Source organism: Camelina sativa, chromosome 11 (assembly GCF_030686135.1).
Source record: "Camelina sativa cultivar CO46 ecotype springtype chromosome 11, ASM3068613v1".
Lineage (NCBI taxonomy): Eukaryota > Viridiplantae > Streptophyta > Magnoliopsida > Brassicales > Brassicaceae > Camelina > Camelina sativa.
This window is the reverse complement of record NC_141890.1, coordinates 7,170,113-7,183,050: the sequence shown is the minus strand read 5'-3', so window position 1 is coordinate 7,183,050 and position 12,938 is coordinate 7,170,113. Positions and strand designations below refer to the sequence as shown.

The following is a 12,938-nucleotide window of genomic DNA, read 5'->3' as shown; positions in this document are numbered from 1 at the left end:
TTGGGGGGTTTTGTGAAAATGCATCAAAGAAAAACTGTTGGGGTTTTGTGATGTGGCTTTGAGACATCCAACAAAGAAGGTTATCATGGTTAGCTTTAAAACTTCATTCCAATGTTCGAATCAGTCCAAGTCAAAAGACTAATCTTTAAATCTTTAAAGCCGTGGGTACCATTATTCTTCCACCAAAAAGAAACCTCAGCCAATGAAGTCTTTCCTTTATTGTGTCCTTCACCTTCACCATGACCATAACACGGAAAGCTTCTCCCTCTTTGAGTTTGTTATCCAAGTTCCCGAACCTAACCTTATCCTCTGTGCTTTGGCCTCTCCTTCGCATTCTCTCATGGCATTTATTTTCTCTTCCCTGTAACATATACAAACATTAATAACAAATGGGCGTATGATACAACAATTTACATAAGAATGTATTCTCTTTTATCTGTCAAGGGAACAGTGACTGATTTTTTTACCTAGCTTGAGCAATTTCATTCTTCCATGTGATCTCTCTTCTTCTTTTGCTTTCTTGGTTCTTCGACTTCTTCTTTTGCTTTCTTGGTTCTTCGACAGTACCACTTTCGGTTTTTATGCTTTTATTCCTTTTGCCTTTGTGAGTCGGTCTCAGTCTAAAGACTAACGTTTAAAGCTGTGGGTACCATTATCCTATCCTTTGTTTTCACCAATCTAGTCTCTGTCTAAAGACTCTTATGTATCTTTGCCTAAAGACTAAAACAACAAACCGAACACTGATCCATGTCTAGAGATTTCAAGCCATCTGTCAAGGGACCAATGTTCAAATCGGTCTCAGTCTAAAGACTTATGTTTAAAGCCGGTACCATATTTCTTTAACCAACACTGTTTTTTCCCAACCAATATATCTCAGTCTCTGTCACAAAGACTGATGATTTCTATAAGTTACGGGTAAAGTAACAGTTTTGTCCCAATCTCAGTCACACAGACTTGATGATTCTATAACCTGTGGGTAAATGAATACTTTTGTCCTTGATGATTCAGACTGTTTTGTCCCACTCTCAATCACAGAGACTGATATAATTTCTATAAGATGTGGGTAAAGGGATTTTGTTTTTCCAATCTCTGTCACACAGACTTGATGTCATGATTCTATACGTCTTGGCTGACAAAAGGGAGTTTTTTTCCCAATCTTAGTCACAGAGAATAACGATTTCTATAAGCTTTGGGTACCATATTCCTTCCACCAACATTGTTTTCCCCCAACCAATCCCAGTCTCTGTCTAAAAACTGAAACAACAATCCAAACAAGATCCATGTCTAGAGATTTCAAGCCGTGGGTACCATAAGGGATCAATGCTCGAATCGGTCTCAGTATAAAGACTTGATTTCTTCAAGCCGTGGATAACATACCCCAACCAATCACAGTTACAAAGTCTGAAATGTTTTTAACCGTGGGTAAGAAAAGGATTGATTTGTCCTTAATCTCAGTCACAAAGACTGAGATTTCTTTAAGTTGTTAGTAACAAGGTTTTGTCGTTTCCCAATCGATCTCAGTCACAAAGTCTGAGATATTTCCAGGCCGTGGGTAAGAAAAGGTTTTGTCGTTTCCCAATCGATCTCAGTCACAAAGTCTGAGATGTTTCCAGGCCGTGGGTAAGAAAAGGGATTGATTTGTCCCTAACCTCAGTCACAAAGACTGAGATTACTTTAAGCCAGGAATTGATTTCTCTCTAATCTCAGTCACAAAGACTAAGATTTCTTTAAGCCGTTGGTAACAAGGTTGGTAACAATATTTATTTGTGATTTGTCCCTAATCTTAGTCACAAAGACTGAGATTTCTTTAAGCCGTTGGTAACAAAAGGGCAATTTGTCCCTAATCTCAGTCACAAAGACTGAGATTTCTTTAAGCCGTTGGTAACAAGGTTTTGTCGTCTCCCAATCAATCTCAGTCACAAAGTCTGAGATGTTTTTAGGCTGTGGGTAACAAAAGAAGGGATTTTGATTTGTTCCTAATCTCAATCACAAAGACTGAGATTTCTTTAAGCCGGTGATACTAATCTTGTGACTAAGATATCTATAAGCCGTTGGTACTAATCTCAGTCACAAAGACTGAGATTTCTTTAAGTCGTTGGTACTTATCTCAGTCACAAAGACTGAGATTTCTTTAAGCCGTTGGTACTAATCTCAGTCACAAAGACTGAGATATCTTTAAGCCGTTGGTAAGAAGGTTGTGTCGTCTCCTAATCAATCTCAGTCACAAAGTCTAAGATGTTTTTAGGCTGTGGGTAACAAAAGGGATTGATTTGTCCCTAATCTCAGTCACAAAAACTGAGATTTCTTTAAGCCGTTGGTACTAAGCCGTGGGTAGCAAAAGATCTTCCCAATCTCAGTCACAAAGTCTGAGATTTTCATAAGCCGTGGGTAGCAAAAGGGATTCTCTCTTCCCGATCTCAGTCACAAAGTCTGAGATTTTCATAAGCCGTGGGACTGCCTTATCCCAATACTCTCAGTCACAAAGACTGGATGATCTGTATAAGCCGTGGGTACCAAGAGGGACTGTCTTATCCCAATACTCTCAGTCACAAAGACTGGATGATCTCTATAAGCCGTGGGTACCAAAAGGGACTGTCTTATCCCAATACTCTCAGTCACAAAGACTGGATGATCTCTATAAGCCGTGGGTACCAAAAGGGACTGTCTTATCCCAATACTCTCAGTCACAAAGACTGGATGATCTCTTTAAGCCGTGGGTAACTTGATCTTTATGACCATTGAAACTGAAACCGATCCCAAGTAGAGCGTCTGTCTGAAACAATTTACTTATAAGCCATGGGTAAAAGGATCGGTAATTCAGCCTCGGGTCTAAAGACTTAGATAGCATAGAAGCCATCCATTGGGACCAACCTCAGAAGGGACAATATCCCCAAAAGAGAATCTGACATAACACCATTAGTTGAGTGTTTGCCTTATGATCTCTCTTAGGATTTCTATAGAAAACCAAAAACCAAAAACAAAACAAGGAAAGAATAACAAACAAACCACAATCGATCGCAACAATTTCCACGCTTTATCAATTTATCGAAAGCGTTGCAAGAAACGAAAACCAAAACCCTAAAAACACAAATCAGAAGAAAGAAAGAAGTTGAAATACAGAGAAACTTAGAAACGAAGAGTCGCGATTCGTTTGGTTTATATAAATTATCAAAGCAGATTCAAAAACGGAAACGAAACCCTAAAAAAAAAAAAAAAATCTTTAAAACAACAACGAAACCCTAATAACAAAAATCAAAAGAAAGAATTGAAATTCACAGAAACTTATAAAGGAAAAGTCGCGATTCGTTACGTTTATGTAAATTATCAAATTCCGATTCGAAAACGGAAACGAAACCCTAAAAAAAAATCTTTAGAACAGAAACGAAACCCTAAACAAAATCAAAGAGAAGTTGAAGATTTCTTACAATAAAGCTGTGCAAATCTTCTTCTTCCATCGATCGATCGATCCATCGCGAGAGCAACAGAGAAGAAAAAAAGGAAAAAAGCAAAAATTAGGTCTCTTCTGATCGACTTCGTTCCTTTTATAAACACGGCTACTAACTTATGTCGGTGATATATAAGTACGCTCCTCCTCTACATTGCTAAAAATAAATAAGCACGCTCCTCCGCGTTTTCCCTTTTTCTAGTAGCTATCCTTTTTGCTAATTTCCATTTATTTAGACGGAACAAAAAAGGTGGGCTAAAGGTAGCCCAATTTCATTAATGGGCCGATTGATTACGCATAGTTTTAGCTACTTCTTCTTTTTTTCGGAATTATTTAGGAAAAAGGTCAAATACAAAACTTGCAATTTAAACGTTAAACAAACAATTACAAGATATTAGTCCTCTTTGCCTGAGCTCATTGCAGAGCCTACAAGCGCTCGTTCAATGTTTGGCATACATGAGTACTTTAACAATTCCTCCTGAGATCATCAAAGCTGAAGGGCACTGGAGTGCGGTGGACTTTTGGAATCTGCAAACCAATCCGTTTTAGTATTTTGAAAATGTGATGACTCATTTAATTCTTTGGCAATGCCATTCTTGGAAATTTCTGAATCACTCTCGAGACCAAAGAAGGTGAAAGTCCCTAAGCGTTTCTTTCATAAATCTAAACTTAGACTGCGGATATCTGTTCTAATTTAGAATCATGAAAAGTAGGATAGGAGCACATAAATTACATATTATCAAACAGTTTTTAACATGGATCGTTCTTTCAAAGGGGAAATGTAGTCTGAAAGCTGAAACAAGAACATAATCATCTTAGGGCTAACATATGTCTTCATTACAACTGTTTGTAGCAAGTATAAGCAACAGCCACAGAAGCAGCAGCGCAGACAACAGCAAGTGCAGCATATGTATCTTCTCGCTCCCAGCTCTCTAGCCATGTTGGTATTCCACAAACCTTACGTGTTGAAGATCCTTTCTCACTATTTATTCTAAAGAATGTCTTTTCTGCAACTTTTCTTCCCGGTGTTAGCTTCTCATTCTTGTTTCCACTTTCAAGTTGATTATCTTCTGATGTTTGTTCCAGAGACAACAACATCAGACTTGTGTCGTCTTGACAACATGAAGAGCTGTTCCCATTTTGCTGGCAACAACCGTTAGGTTCTGCAGCTCGCGACTGGCAACACGAAACATCGGCGCTGTGACTTGATGATTCCTGAGACACTTCTTCATTGCTCTGTATCGTATGGACTGCACCATTTAGCTGAAACCGCCCTTCTTGAGTTTTCTTCTGATCTTCTTCTGTTAGACCCATTTCACCCCTAAAAAACCAGACAACGGTTATGTGTTACTGTCTCTACCTATCACCAAAGTTATATGGAAGCAGGCCAAGAAACTCTCTACTTACCTCCATAGCCGGTCTACAATCTCGCCTTTGTTCATGTGCTGCTCCAAGAGAATAGGTACATCTTCTGGCGTCACATACCCATACCTAGACACATGAATGATTCTATCATCAAGTCAAAATCAGGGTATTGAATGATTTGGACATTGCAGAGAACTTCCATGTTCGATCCACATCTTAATTTTTAAGATACCTATTAAAAGAACACTCAAATGCATATTCTTGATCTCCTTATAAAAAATTATTATAAAACCACATGAAAGAAAGAAGTATGTCGCCTCAAACCAGTCAATAAATATGTATTTCGTTACGCACCAGTGTCCTGTGACTTCCCTGTTGATGTTTGATCTGTAGATGATAACATTCCCAGCGTATTTGTGACCACCAATGTGAGAACATGGGCTAACTGACACTTTACCTTGAAGACCATGAAACTCAAGTTCTTCTCTGAATCTACTAACCAGCGACGGCCCACAAACCCCACATCGCCGGTCTCGGGATCCATGGGAACATACAAAGACATATGAGCCTTTTAGCAATTCAGGATTTCCAGGCAGCCATTCACCATCCTTCACAAGCACCTCTTCCACAAACGTTTCCACATCAAAATGAGTCAACCTTCTGCATTTTAGTTTTAATTGAAACTGTCAAAAACAAGTCATAACTGTTGAAAAATGAGAGCAAAGAAGTCTCCAACTAGCACAGCAGGACTTCAACCCTTACCTGTATCTTATCATATCAGGAAAGATAAGTACATCCCCATTGGATGTCTCTGTTCCATCATGGCCCTCACATATTGTGAGTCGAGTCTACAGAGCAATGGACGAAAAGGGAAAAAAACGTGAGGCACTGACGCTTAAAATATCATAATGCCAGACCTGTAAGGCCTCATTATAAGACTATCCGATGATAAACAATCAATTAACCTCCATTAGAGACACCATCTCCACTTAAATTCAAAACTGACATAACACATGAAATAAGAGTAAAGAAACTGCACATTAAAGCTCAAAAAAAAAACGTAGCTGCGTCACTGCGTGCTCTAAAGATCCCATCTTGAAGGCAAAAAAGTTATTATGTTGTTATATATAGAATCTTGCTAGAAATAGACACTTTTACCTTATCTGACCCAAACATATACTTTAAGTACAGAGAGCAAGTGCTTTTTGCCTATATTTGGGAGGATGAACTTTTATAAGGAAGAAAAATAAGTTGGAATCACAAAGCCATGGATCAAACTTAATCAGACCTAAATCTATGAGAAATTGGGAAAAAGCAATAAACTTGGAATATGGATTCAAGTCAACAGCTTGAATCAATCCGATGAAGATGGAATCAAAACAATTGCAGATTAGGAACCTCACCTCCTTCTTCATGCTACCCTTTCTAGCAGATACAGCGGCAGAGAGTAGCCTAGGCAATCGATCGAACTCAGCAGCCTCGATCCTAGCGGGCCAAACTGAGGGCTTTTTGTAGCACAAGAAAACATGCCTCTCGTAAAACTGTACAGTCCCAGCGAGTTGCTCCGATCGGAAATCAGGACGAGCGAATCCGAAATCAGCGTCGTTGATGCTCTCTCCACCGCCTCCACCGAGTAAGCTGTCGCTCTGAAAACTACCGGAACGAGAAGTGGGTTCGCCGAGAAAGGTGTCGAGATAGTCAGATACAGTGACCGGAGACGACGCCGTAGATTGATTGCTGGTAAATGATAAAGGGTCGTCTCTATCTCTTCCACTTCCCATTTGAAAATACGACCCACACGAAGTTGGAAACTTTATAGATCGAAACTGAAAACTATGCAAGGGAGAGAGAAGAAGAAGAAGAAGAAGAAGAAGTGAGAGTTTCAGTGCCTTCCCACTGAGAGGTCTCTCAAGTATATTCCGTTACTCTGGCTCCGGTTTAGTTCTTAACCGATATTCTATTTTGCAATCGGACCGGTACTTTTGCCTTTGTTCGTTCAAACACTACTTTGCGAATCAAAAGAACCATTTAAGCTAGAAGGGGAAAATGAACTCTTTGCCTTTGTGTTGTGGTGTAATGGTCTCTCGGGGTTCTTACATTTGTGTTTAGATGTTTAGCTGTGTAGTTTTAGTAAGTAGTAGCCGCAGCCAGAATTGGTTAAGCGTGGACAAGTGTTGCACTTGCACGACAATCTATTTAGAATGTAACAATAGCATTTACGTCCTTTTGGAACGTATTTTTGTGTTGTCCAAAAAGGGAATGCAAAAGAAGAGCACAGATTCTTGTCTGTAGATTTTGGTCCTGTAATAACAGATTATCTTCTATATCAAATATTACTCTTATGTGTTGATAATGTCACCAATTCCTGCATTTCTTAGATTGTATTTCTCTTACATATCTGCAAAATATAAGGAGTAATAATGACTTATTCTGGGTAGATTTGCAGATATGTTAGAGATAGAGACCAAGGTTAACATGATCAGCATAAGATCCTTCTGCAATATTCAAATATATACTAAATTCCAAGTCGAAAGGGGATATCAAGAGAAATATATTATTCATTTATTACCATTGGCCTCCTTCAAACCAGAAGACATAAACTAAAGAAAGCTTTAACAATATCTTTAAAAGAGAGCCTCACAAATCAAAGACAATCCAAGGAGGCTTTTATGTTAAATGCTATAGACATACAAGCAACCTATCCTTTGGCTATGCAGCTTCTTCCTCTTGTCTCTACCGAAAGTAAAGCTTCAGACTCCAACAACAAAAGATTACATCAACATATTTTAACTTACGCATTTGCCAGATGACTACTAGGCATTAGGCAACAGTATCTGTGAGAGAAAGAGAGAGATATAGAGAGAGACTCAATATGTGCGATGTGATCAGCAAGGAGTTTAGGCTTTCACCTCCTCACCACCACCAGACCCTCCTGCTTTCTCCTTCTCTGCATCTTCTTCTTTCTTCTCCTCCTCATCTTCCTCCTCTTCCTCAGCCTCGTCTGCTAATTTGGTGAGCTCCTCTTGGATAATCATCTTTATAGATGACTTTCTTGGGGTGAGATCTTCTTTAAACTCCTTAGCTGAAAGATGGGCGAGAGACAATGTGTTTTACTTTACATATATAACCAGAAAATCACTGAAGAAATAAACGACTGGAAACCAATCTGTTCATACCAAGTTCTTTGAGGATGTCCGTGAACGTAGCCTGCATAAGAACAACAATGCTCTTGTTAGTTTATCTAGGTAAACAAGATGATTCACAGAATCACAGTTTGATAGATATTGCACAACAAACTTCAAATCAGCAGAATCCGATTTTGTTTTATTCCATAAATTCCAAGTAGTTAAGTGTATCGAATATTAAAGGTTGAAAATTACTCACGGTAGTAAAGTCCACTCTTTTCAAGATCTCTACGATTGCATTTTTCAGCTCTTTATCAGAAGGCTTGTCTTTCCCTTTTCCAGCTCTTTTTGCTTTTGCATAGACATAAACACAGATAAATATAGTGTCAGAAAACATTCGTGGCTGCAATATTGGGTAGCTTCTGCAAATGAACTCGTCAAGGAATAAGATTATCCAATGCATCAGACAAACCCTACACTCAACATGTGCTTTATTTTACCTAAGCGAGCATCTAAGTGGAAGATAAAGCACAATATAATGACCAAACCTGGCTTCTCTTTTGATGCAGACTTTGAAGGAGCCGGGGAGGCCTTGGTAAGTTTTTCAGACTTCTTCCTCTTAGAGGACAGCTTTGCACTTGTATCACTGTCATCATCAGTTTTCTTTCGTTTTGCTGATGATCGCTTCTGTGTAACTTTCTCTGGTGGGCTGGATTTTGCCGCGACTGCCACTTTCTTGTTTCTGGCTCTCCCTGCTGATTCTTTCTTCCCAGCTGACAATCTAGAACCACGTTTCTTCTTTGTAGTTTCTTCTTCAGAATGCTCCTCAGATTCATCTTTCTCCTCGCTTTCAGAAGGCTGAGGCGCCTCATCCTCAGATCTATCAGGAATGCCATTTTCATTCTCGTCCTCTTTATTCTCTTCTTCTGCCTTCTCCTCTTTCTCCTGTTTTTCTTCTTCCTCTTTCTCCTCTTCAGATTCCTCATCAGAATGAGCTGCACTCTTTTTGTCACCCTTTGTTGCCTCTTCAGACTTTCTTCGGCTCTGCAAGGAAGAGCAAATAATATAATCGGATTTAGGTAATTGTCAAGAGGCATGGACCTATGATGGACAGTTGCACATAAGCTAATATTGAAGCACACATTCTCTTCAGAGAAAATAACCTGAGTAATCAATCAAATAAGTCACGAGTTTTAAGCTACGCATTGATACCTTTGCTGATCGTCTGGAGGATGAACTCCCAGCTGCAGGTGAACTTTGCTTGGGAGTTCTCTTGCGCTTTGCTCCCTTACTTGACTGTTTCAAGAGAATGTAAGATTCCAATAACAAATAAAACAAACAATGTTTAAAACACCAAATTACCTTCTCTTTCTCAGAAACAGATATGTCGCTTGTCGCATGAGGTTTCTCCAAAAAGTCAAACAGTTTTGTAATGATATCTTCCTGTGTTGAAAACACAAGCAACACATGCAACAATAAGTAGCCGTATTTTATAAAAGGGGGAAATGAATTAGCTTAAACTTCGTGCAACCAGAAATGGCTGATAAAGCAGCTCAACAGGAGAGAAAAATTATAACTTTGATGCCATCTATTTACACAGGAAGAAAAATGAATCTGAAGAACAACTTAGAAATTAATAACCATAATGACCTTCTTTGTTGTAGTCTTGGTAATATGTATGTCCAACACATCACAAAGCTCCAACAGTTTTTCTTTGAAGCATTTTTCAAGCTTTTCTTTTACTTTCTCTTTTGCCTTCTTCTGCAAATAACAAAGACTCCCACAATTATATACGAAGCAAAGGCATACGTAAAACAATCTCTATGTGTAATGTTACACACCTCATCTCCATGCCAAACGAAACCAGAGAACCCCAATATGTTAGTCCTGATCTGAGCAGCCTGTTAAAGCAACAAGAGTAAGTCATACAAACATAATTAGCCGACTAGCTGCTAAGATAAAAGCTGCAACACCTGAGTCGAAACCACTGGTTAAAACCTACAAGAGTATGCCCATAACTGACAATTTTAGAATTATAACTATTGAAGCAACAGAATGTGAAAGGGTCCACAGAGACGCTCACCTTCCCTCTCCTCCCACCAAATAGAATTCCATGCAGCAGCTTCAAACTTTCATCAGCCTTCTTCCTCGCTACCTTGTTAGCAACTACAGAGAAACAATATTCAAGTTATCTATTTAATTTCAACTGCAAAATAGATGAAAAATGGAACAATTAATAAAGGTATCTTATAAAGGGTCATGATTATTAGATTTTGGTTTCCAAAAAAATCTTGCTTCTGCCCAGCTGTAATTGCTAAATGCCAAGAGAAACATTTGGATGAAAATTCACATAGCCAGAACAGAATAGTATATAGATCAATCAACACAGACTATTTAAACGCAATTTCACAAATGGTAGTACCCAGCACTTAAATTTCAAGCAATAAATGAAGGTTTAGGCCATGCCACACATTAGGAAATAATTAGGGCTCAAACTGAAACTCGGAAAGCTAACAGAAAATTCAGTACAAGGTTAATTAGAACATTAACATACCATTGGGAATATCTTTGAGATATGCACCTCGGCCCTGTAATATCCAAAAGATACTCAACTCAGTAATATCAAAAAGATAATTATGAACACATCTACCAATGAAGTTCTACACAACACAGGAAAGTATTGGCAAACCTTTTCAATATAGAATTCTTTCGAAGAGTCTCTATCAATCAATGCAACAAGCCTTTCAACAGATTTCCGCTCACGCACAGGGCGATTGGAGAAAGGAGTCCTAGGCTCCGCTTCCTTTTTTTCTTCCTCATTTTTTGTCTTCTCTCGAACCTTTTCAGCAGAACTCTTTCCTTTCCCCCGCTTTTTAGAACCCTTGCTCTCTTCTTTTTTATCATCACCACTCTCTGCTTTTTCATCTTCCTTATCGTCAATTCTCTCCCCTTGCTCATCTTCCTCTGCATGTTTGCTCTCCACCTTTTCATTGTCGTTCTCATCCTCACTCCCTTCTTTTTCATCTTCAACCTTTGCCTCATCCACCTCAGCCTTTGCCGCCTCAACTTCCTCTTTTTTATCTTCTTCCTTATCTTCCTTCTCTTTTCCTTCTTCAACCAACTCCTCCTCATTCTGCTCCTTCACATTCTCCACTTCTTTCTTTTCATCCACATTATCCACTTTTTCAACAGTTTCTGTCGCTTTGTCTTCATCTACCAGCTTCCCTTCCTCTTTGATGTCTTCTGTATTCCCATCTTTCGTTCCATTTGACTTTTCACCTTCATGTTTTACGTCCTCCTCTGATTCTTTCCCAGCTTTCTTGTGGTCTGCTTCAGTACTACCCGTCTCTTTGGTGTCTTGCTTTTCATCATCTTTGGCATTGTCATCGTCTTTGGATTCCACATCCTTCATTACAGTATCTTCCACTGAAACACCATCATCAGTTTGCTCCTTCTTTCCATCTGCATCTTCGTCCATGTTGGTAGCCTCTGCTTGTCCCTCATCTTTTGTGACCTTAGCATCTTCGTCCACTTTTTCAGTCTCAGCATTGTCTCCATTGCTCTTAACCTCTGACTCTTTATCTTCCGTCTCAGCTCTTTCATCATCTTTCTTTATCTCAGCATCTATCTCCATTTTCTTTGGTTCAGACATCCCCTCATCTTTCGTAAGTTCTTGTGTTTCTTTACCTCCAGCATTCTCCACCTCCTTCTTTCCAGCCATAGCCTCTGTTGGCTTCTCAAGAGAACAAGTCTTGTTTGCTGTTGGCTCAACGGTTGCCTTTGTATCTTCCCCCATTTGTAAAAAACAGCTTCAGTAGATCCTTCCACCAAAAACACTTCTTCTTGTAATTAAAGGCTGTGCATGAAAAATAAGTTCAGAGGATTATATATTTGCAACAAGCAGAAACTAATGTTCCCTATAAACAAACTCAAAATCTGCAGAACCAAATCCAGACTCAAGGAGTAGCAAAAAAGGAATTCAAATCTCATAAAAACGCATTGACTTCACACTGGCATATATGCAACAACAAAAACCTAATTCTACGAAAACAAAATCCAACGCTGACTGGACAATAATAAGAGAAATCTAATTTAGATCGCATTCGTGATCCATAATTATCTCTTATTCCCACTTTAGATCTGACAATTGAAGAACTAAATGAAAATTTTGATTGGAGAATTCCAGATTATACAAAGAGTTTATAAATCTAGCAAGTCATTAAAAAACCAAATCTTAAAGGTTCATCATTGATCCTCACTTCAATTACATTCTGAAGAAGCAAAGATCCAGATGGATAATTGAAACAAAAAAAAAACACACTTTAACTATGAGAACCCTCCTAAGCTTTACACCACACAGATTCAGACAAAACACAAACCCATCTTCATCACTTGAATCTCTCGAAATTTTTAAGTCAATCAGCGTCAAAATCATGCATTTTTCCGACAACTTAATAGAAACAGACAGTAAAAAGACAACAAATTCCCAAAACATCGAAATTCTCAGACAAAAGAAGCGCAGGAGAAACCCTAACTTCTCATCGCAAACTTACAAAAACACAAAGAACAACAACACCAAACAACAAAAAGAACATGCGAATACAAAACCAAGGCTATAATAGAAAACATAAAAAGCTCACAAAGATCTCAGTAAGAGTTGATGAACAGGGATCCTAAAGCAGAAGACTTTGGAATCTCACCTCAGTATCACAAAGCCTCGCCTCGGCACTGAGTTTGTGAAACAGAAGAAAATTTTTTAGCTTTTTGTTTTTTCTTTTCTATGAGAGAGATAAAATACAAGGATTCGGACTCAAAGCCTCTTTTTAAATACAATTAAATGCCACGTCAGATTTGAGATGAATCACCGCGGTTCAATCTATGATACCTCATCAACGGTCCAGATTTTATGTTTGATGCATCTCGTGGATCGATGACGGTAGTACAAGAGCTTTTGGTCCGGTTCCGAACCAGGTACCGAGCCAATACCTTCCTTTTTTTTGGTC

The 12,938-nt window shown here is 38.7% G+C and overlaps 2 protein-coding genes and 1 long non-coding RNA gene across 4 annotated transcripts; all 3 read right to left on the bottom strand.

The window, feature by feature from the left end:
• Positions 1–68: 68 nt before the first annotated feature.
• LOC147933715 (uncharacterized) lies at positions 69–3,566 on the bottom strand. Its single transcript, XR_015571810.1, has 2 exons — positions 468–3,566; positions 69–361 (listed from the first exon to the last, which is right to left on the bottom strand). It is a non-coding gene; the product is annotated as an uncharacterized LOC147933715 (long non-coding RNA).
• Positions 3,567–4,155: 589 nt separating this feature from the next.
• LOC104722281 (uncharacterized) lies at positions 4,156–6,979 on the bottom strand. The gene is made up of 5 exons (XM_087476354.1): positions 6,214–6,979; positions 5,573–5,658; positions 5,165–5,470; positions 4,853–4,936; positions 4,156–4,766 (listed from the first exon to the last, which is right to left on the bottom strand). The coding sequence occupies exons 1-5, from the start codon at positions 6,589–6,591 to the stop codon at positions 4,283–4,285; spliced, it is 1,338 nt and encodes a 445-aa protein (XP_087332480.1). The 5' UTR covers positions 6,592–6,979; the 3' UTR covers positions 4,156–4,282.
• A 371-nt stretch (positions 6,980–7,350) lies between these two features.
• LOC104722280 (DEK domain-containing chromatin-associated protein 3) lies at positions 7,351–12,938 on the bottom strand. Of its 2 annotated transcripts, none has more exons than XM_010440421.2 (12): positions 12,636–12,938; positions 10,625–11,791; positions 10,490–10,523; positions 10,019–10,101; positions 9,777–9,836; positions 9,586–9,696; positions 9,298–9,378; positions 9,148–9,231; positions 8,484–8,979; positions 8,195–8,286; positions 7,987–8,017; positions 7,351–7,892 (listed from the first exon to the last, which is right to left on the bottom strand). In XM_010440421.2, exons 2-12 carry the CDS (start codon positions 11,729–11,731, stop codon positions 7,708–7,710), a joined length of 2,364 nt encoding a protein of 787 aa, XP_010438723.2. In that variant the 5' UTR covers positions 11,732–11,791; positions 12,636–12,938; the 3' UTR covers positions 7,351–7,707. The 2 variants fall into 2 exon arrangements, with proteins under 2 accessions (XP_010438723.2, XP_019088499.2); XM_019232954.2 differs by having other exon boundaries at positions 12,576–12,733.

What these genes read in the sequence shown, in the direction of transcription:
- LOC104722281 (XM_087476354.1), bottom strand. Translation starts at nt 6,591, where the DNA reads ATGGGAAGTGGAAGAGATAGAGACGACCCTTTATCATTTACCAGCAAT. An exon ending in AGGGTAGCATGAAGAAGGAG is followed by an intron (nt 5,659 to 6,213) that starts GTGAGGTTCCTA and finishes ATTGCTCTGTAG; the next exon opens with ACTCGACTCACAATATGTGA. An exon ending in CCTGATATGATAAGATACAG is followed by an intron (nt 5,471 to 5,572) that starts GTAAGGGTTGAA and finishes ACTAAAATGCAG; the next exon opens with AAGGTTGACTCATTTTGATG.
- LOC104722280 (XM_010440421.2), bottom strand. Translation starts at nt 11,731, where the DNA reads ATGGGGGAAGATACAAAGGCAACCGTTGAGCCAACAGCAAACAAGACT. An exon ending in TCTCAAAGATATTCCCAATG is followed by an intron (nt 10,102 to 10,489) that starts GTATGTTAATGT and finishes GTTTCTCTGTAG; the next exon opens with TTGCTAACAAGGTAGCGAGG. An exon ending in CCAAGACTACAACAAAGAAG is followed by an intron (nt 9,379 to 9,585) that starts GTCATTATGGTT and finishes TTTTCAACACAG; the next exon opens with GAAGATATCATTACAAAACT.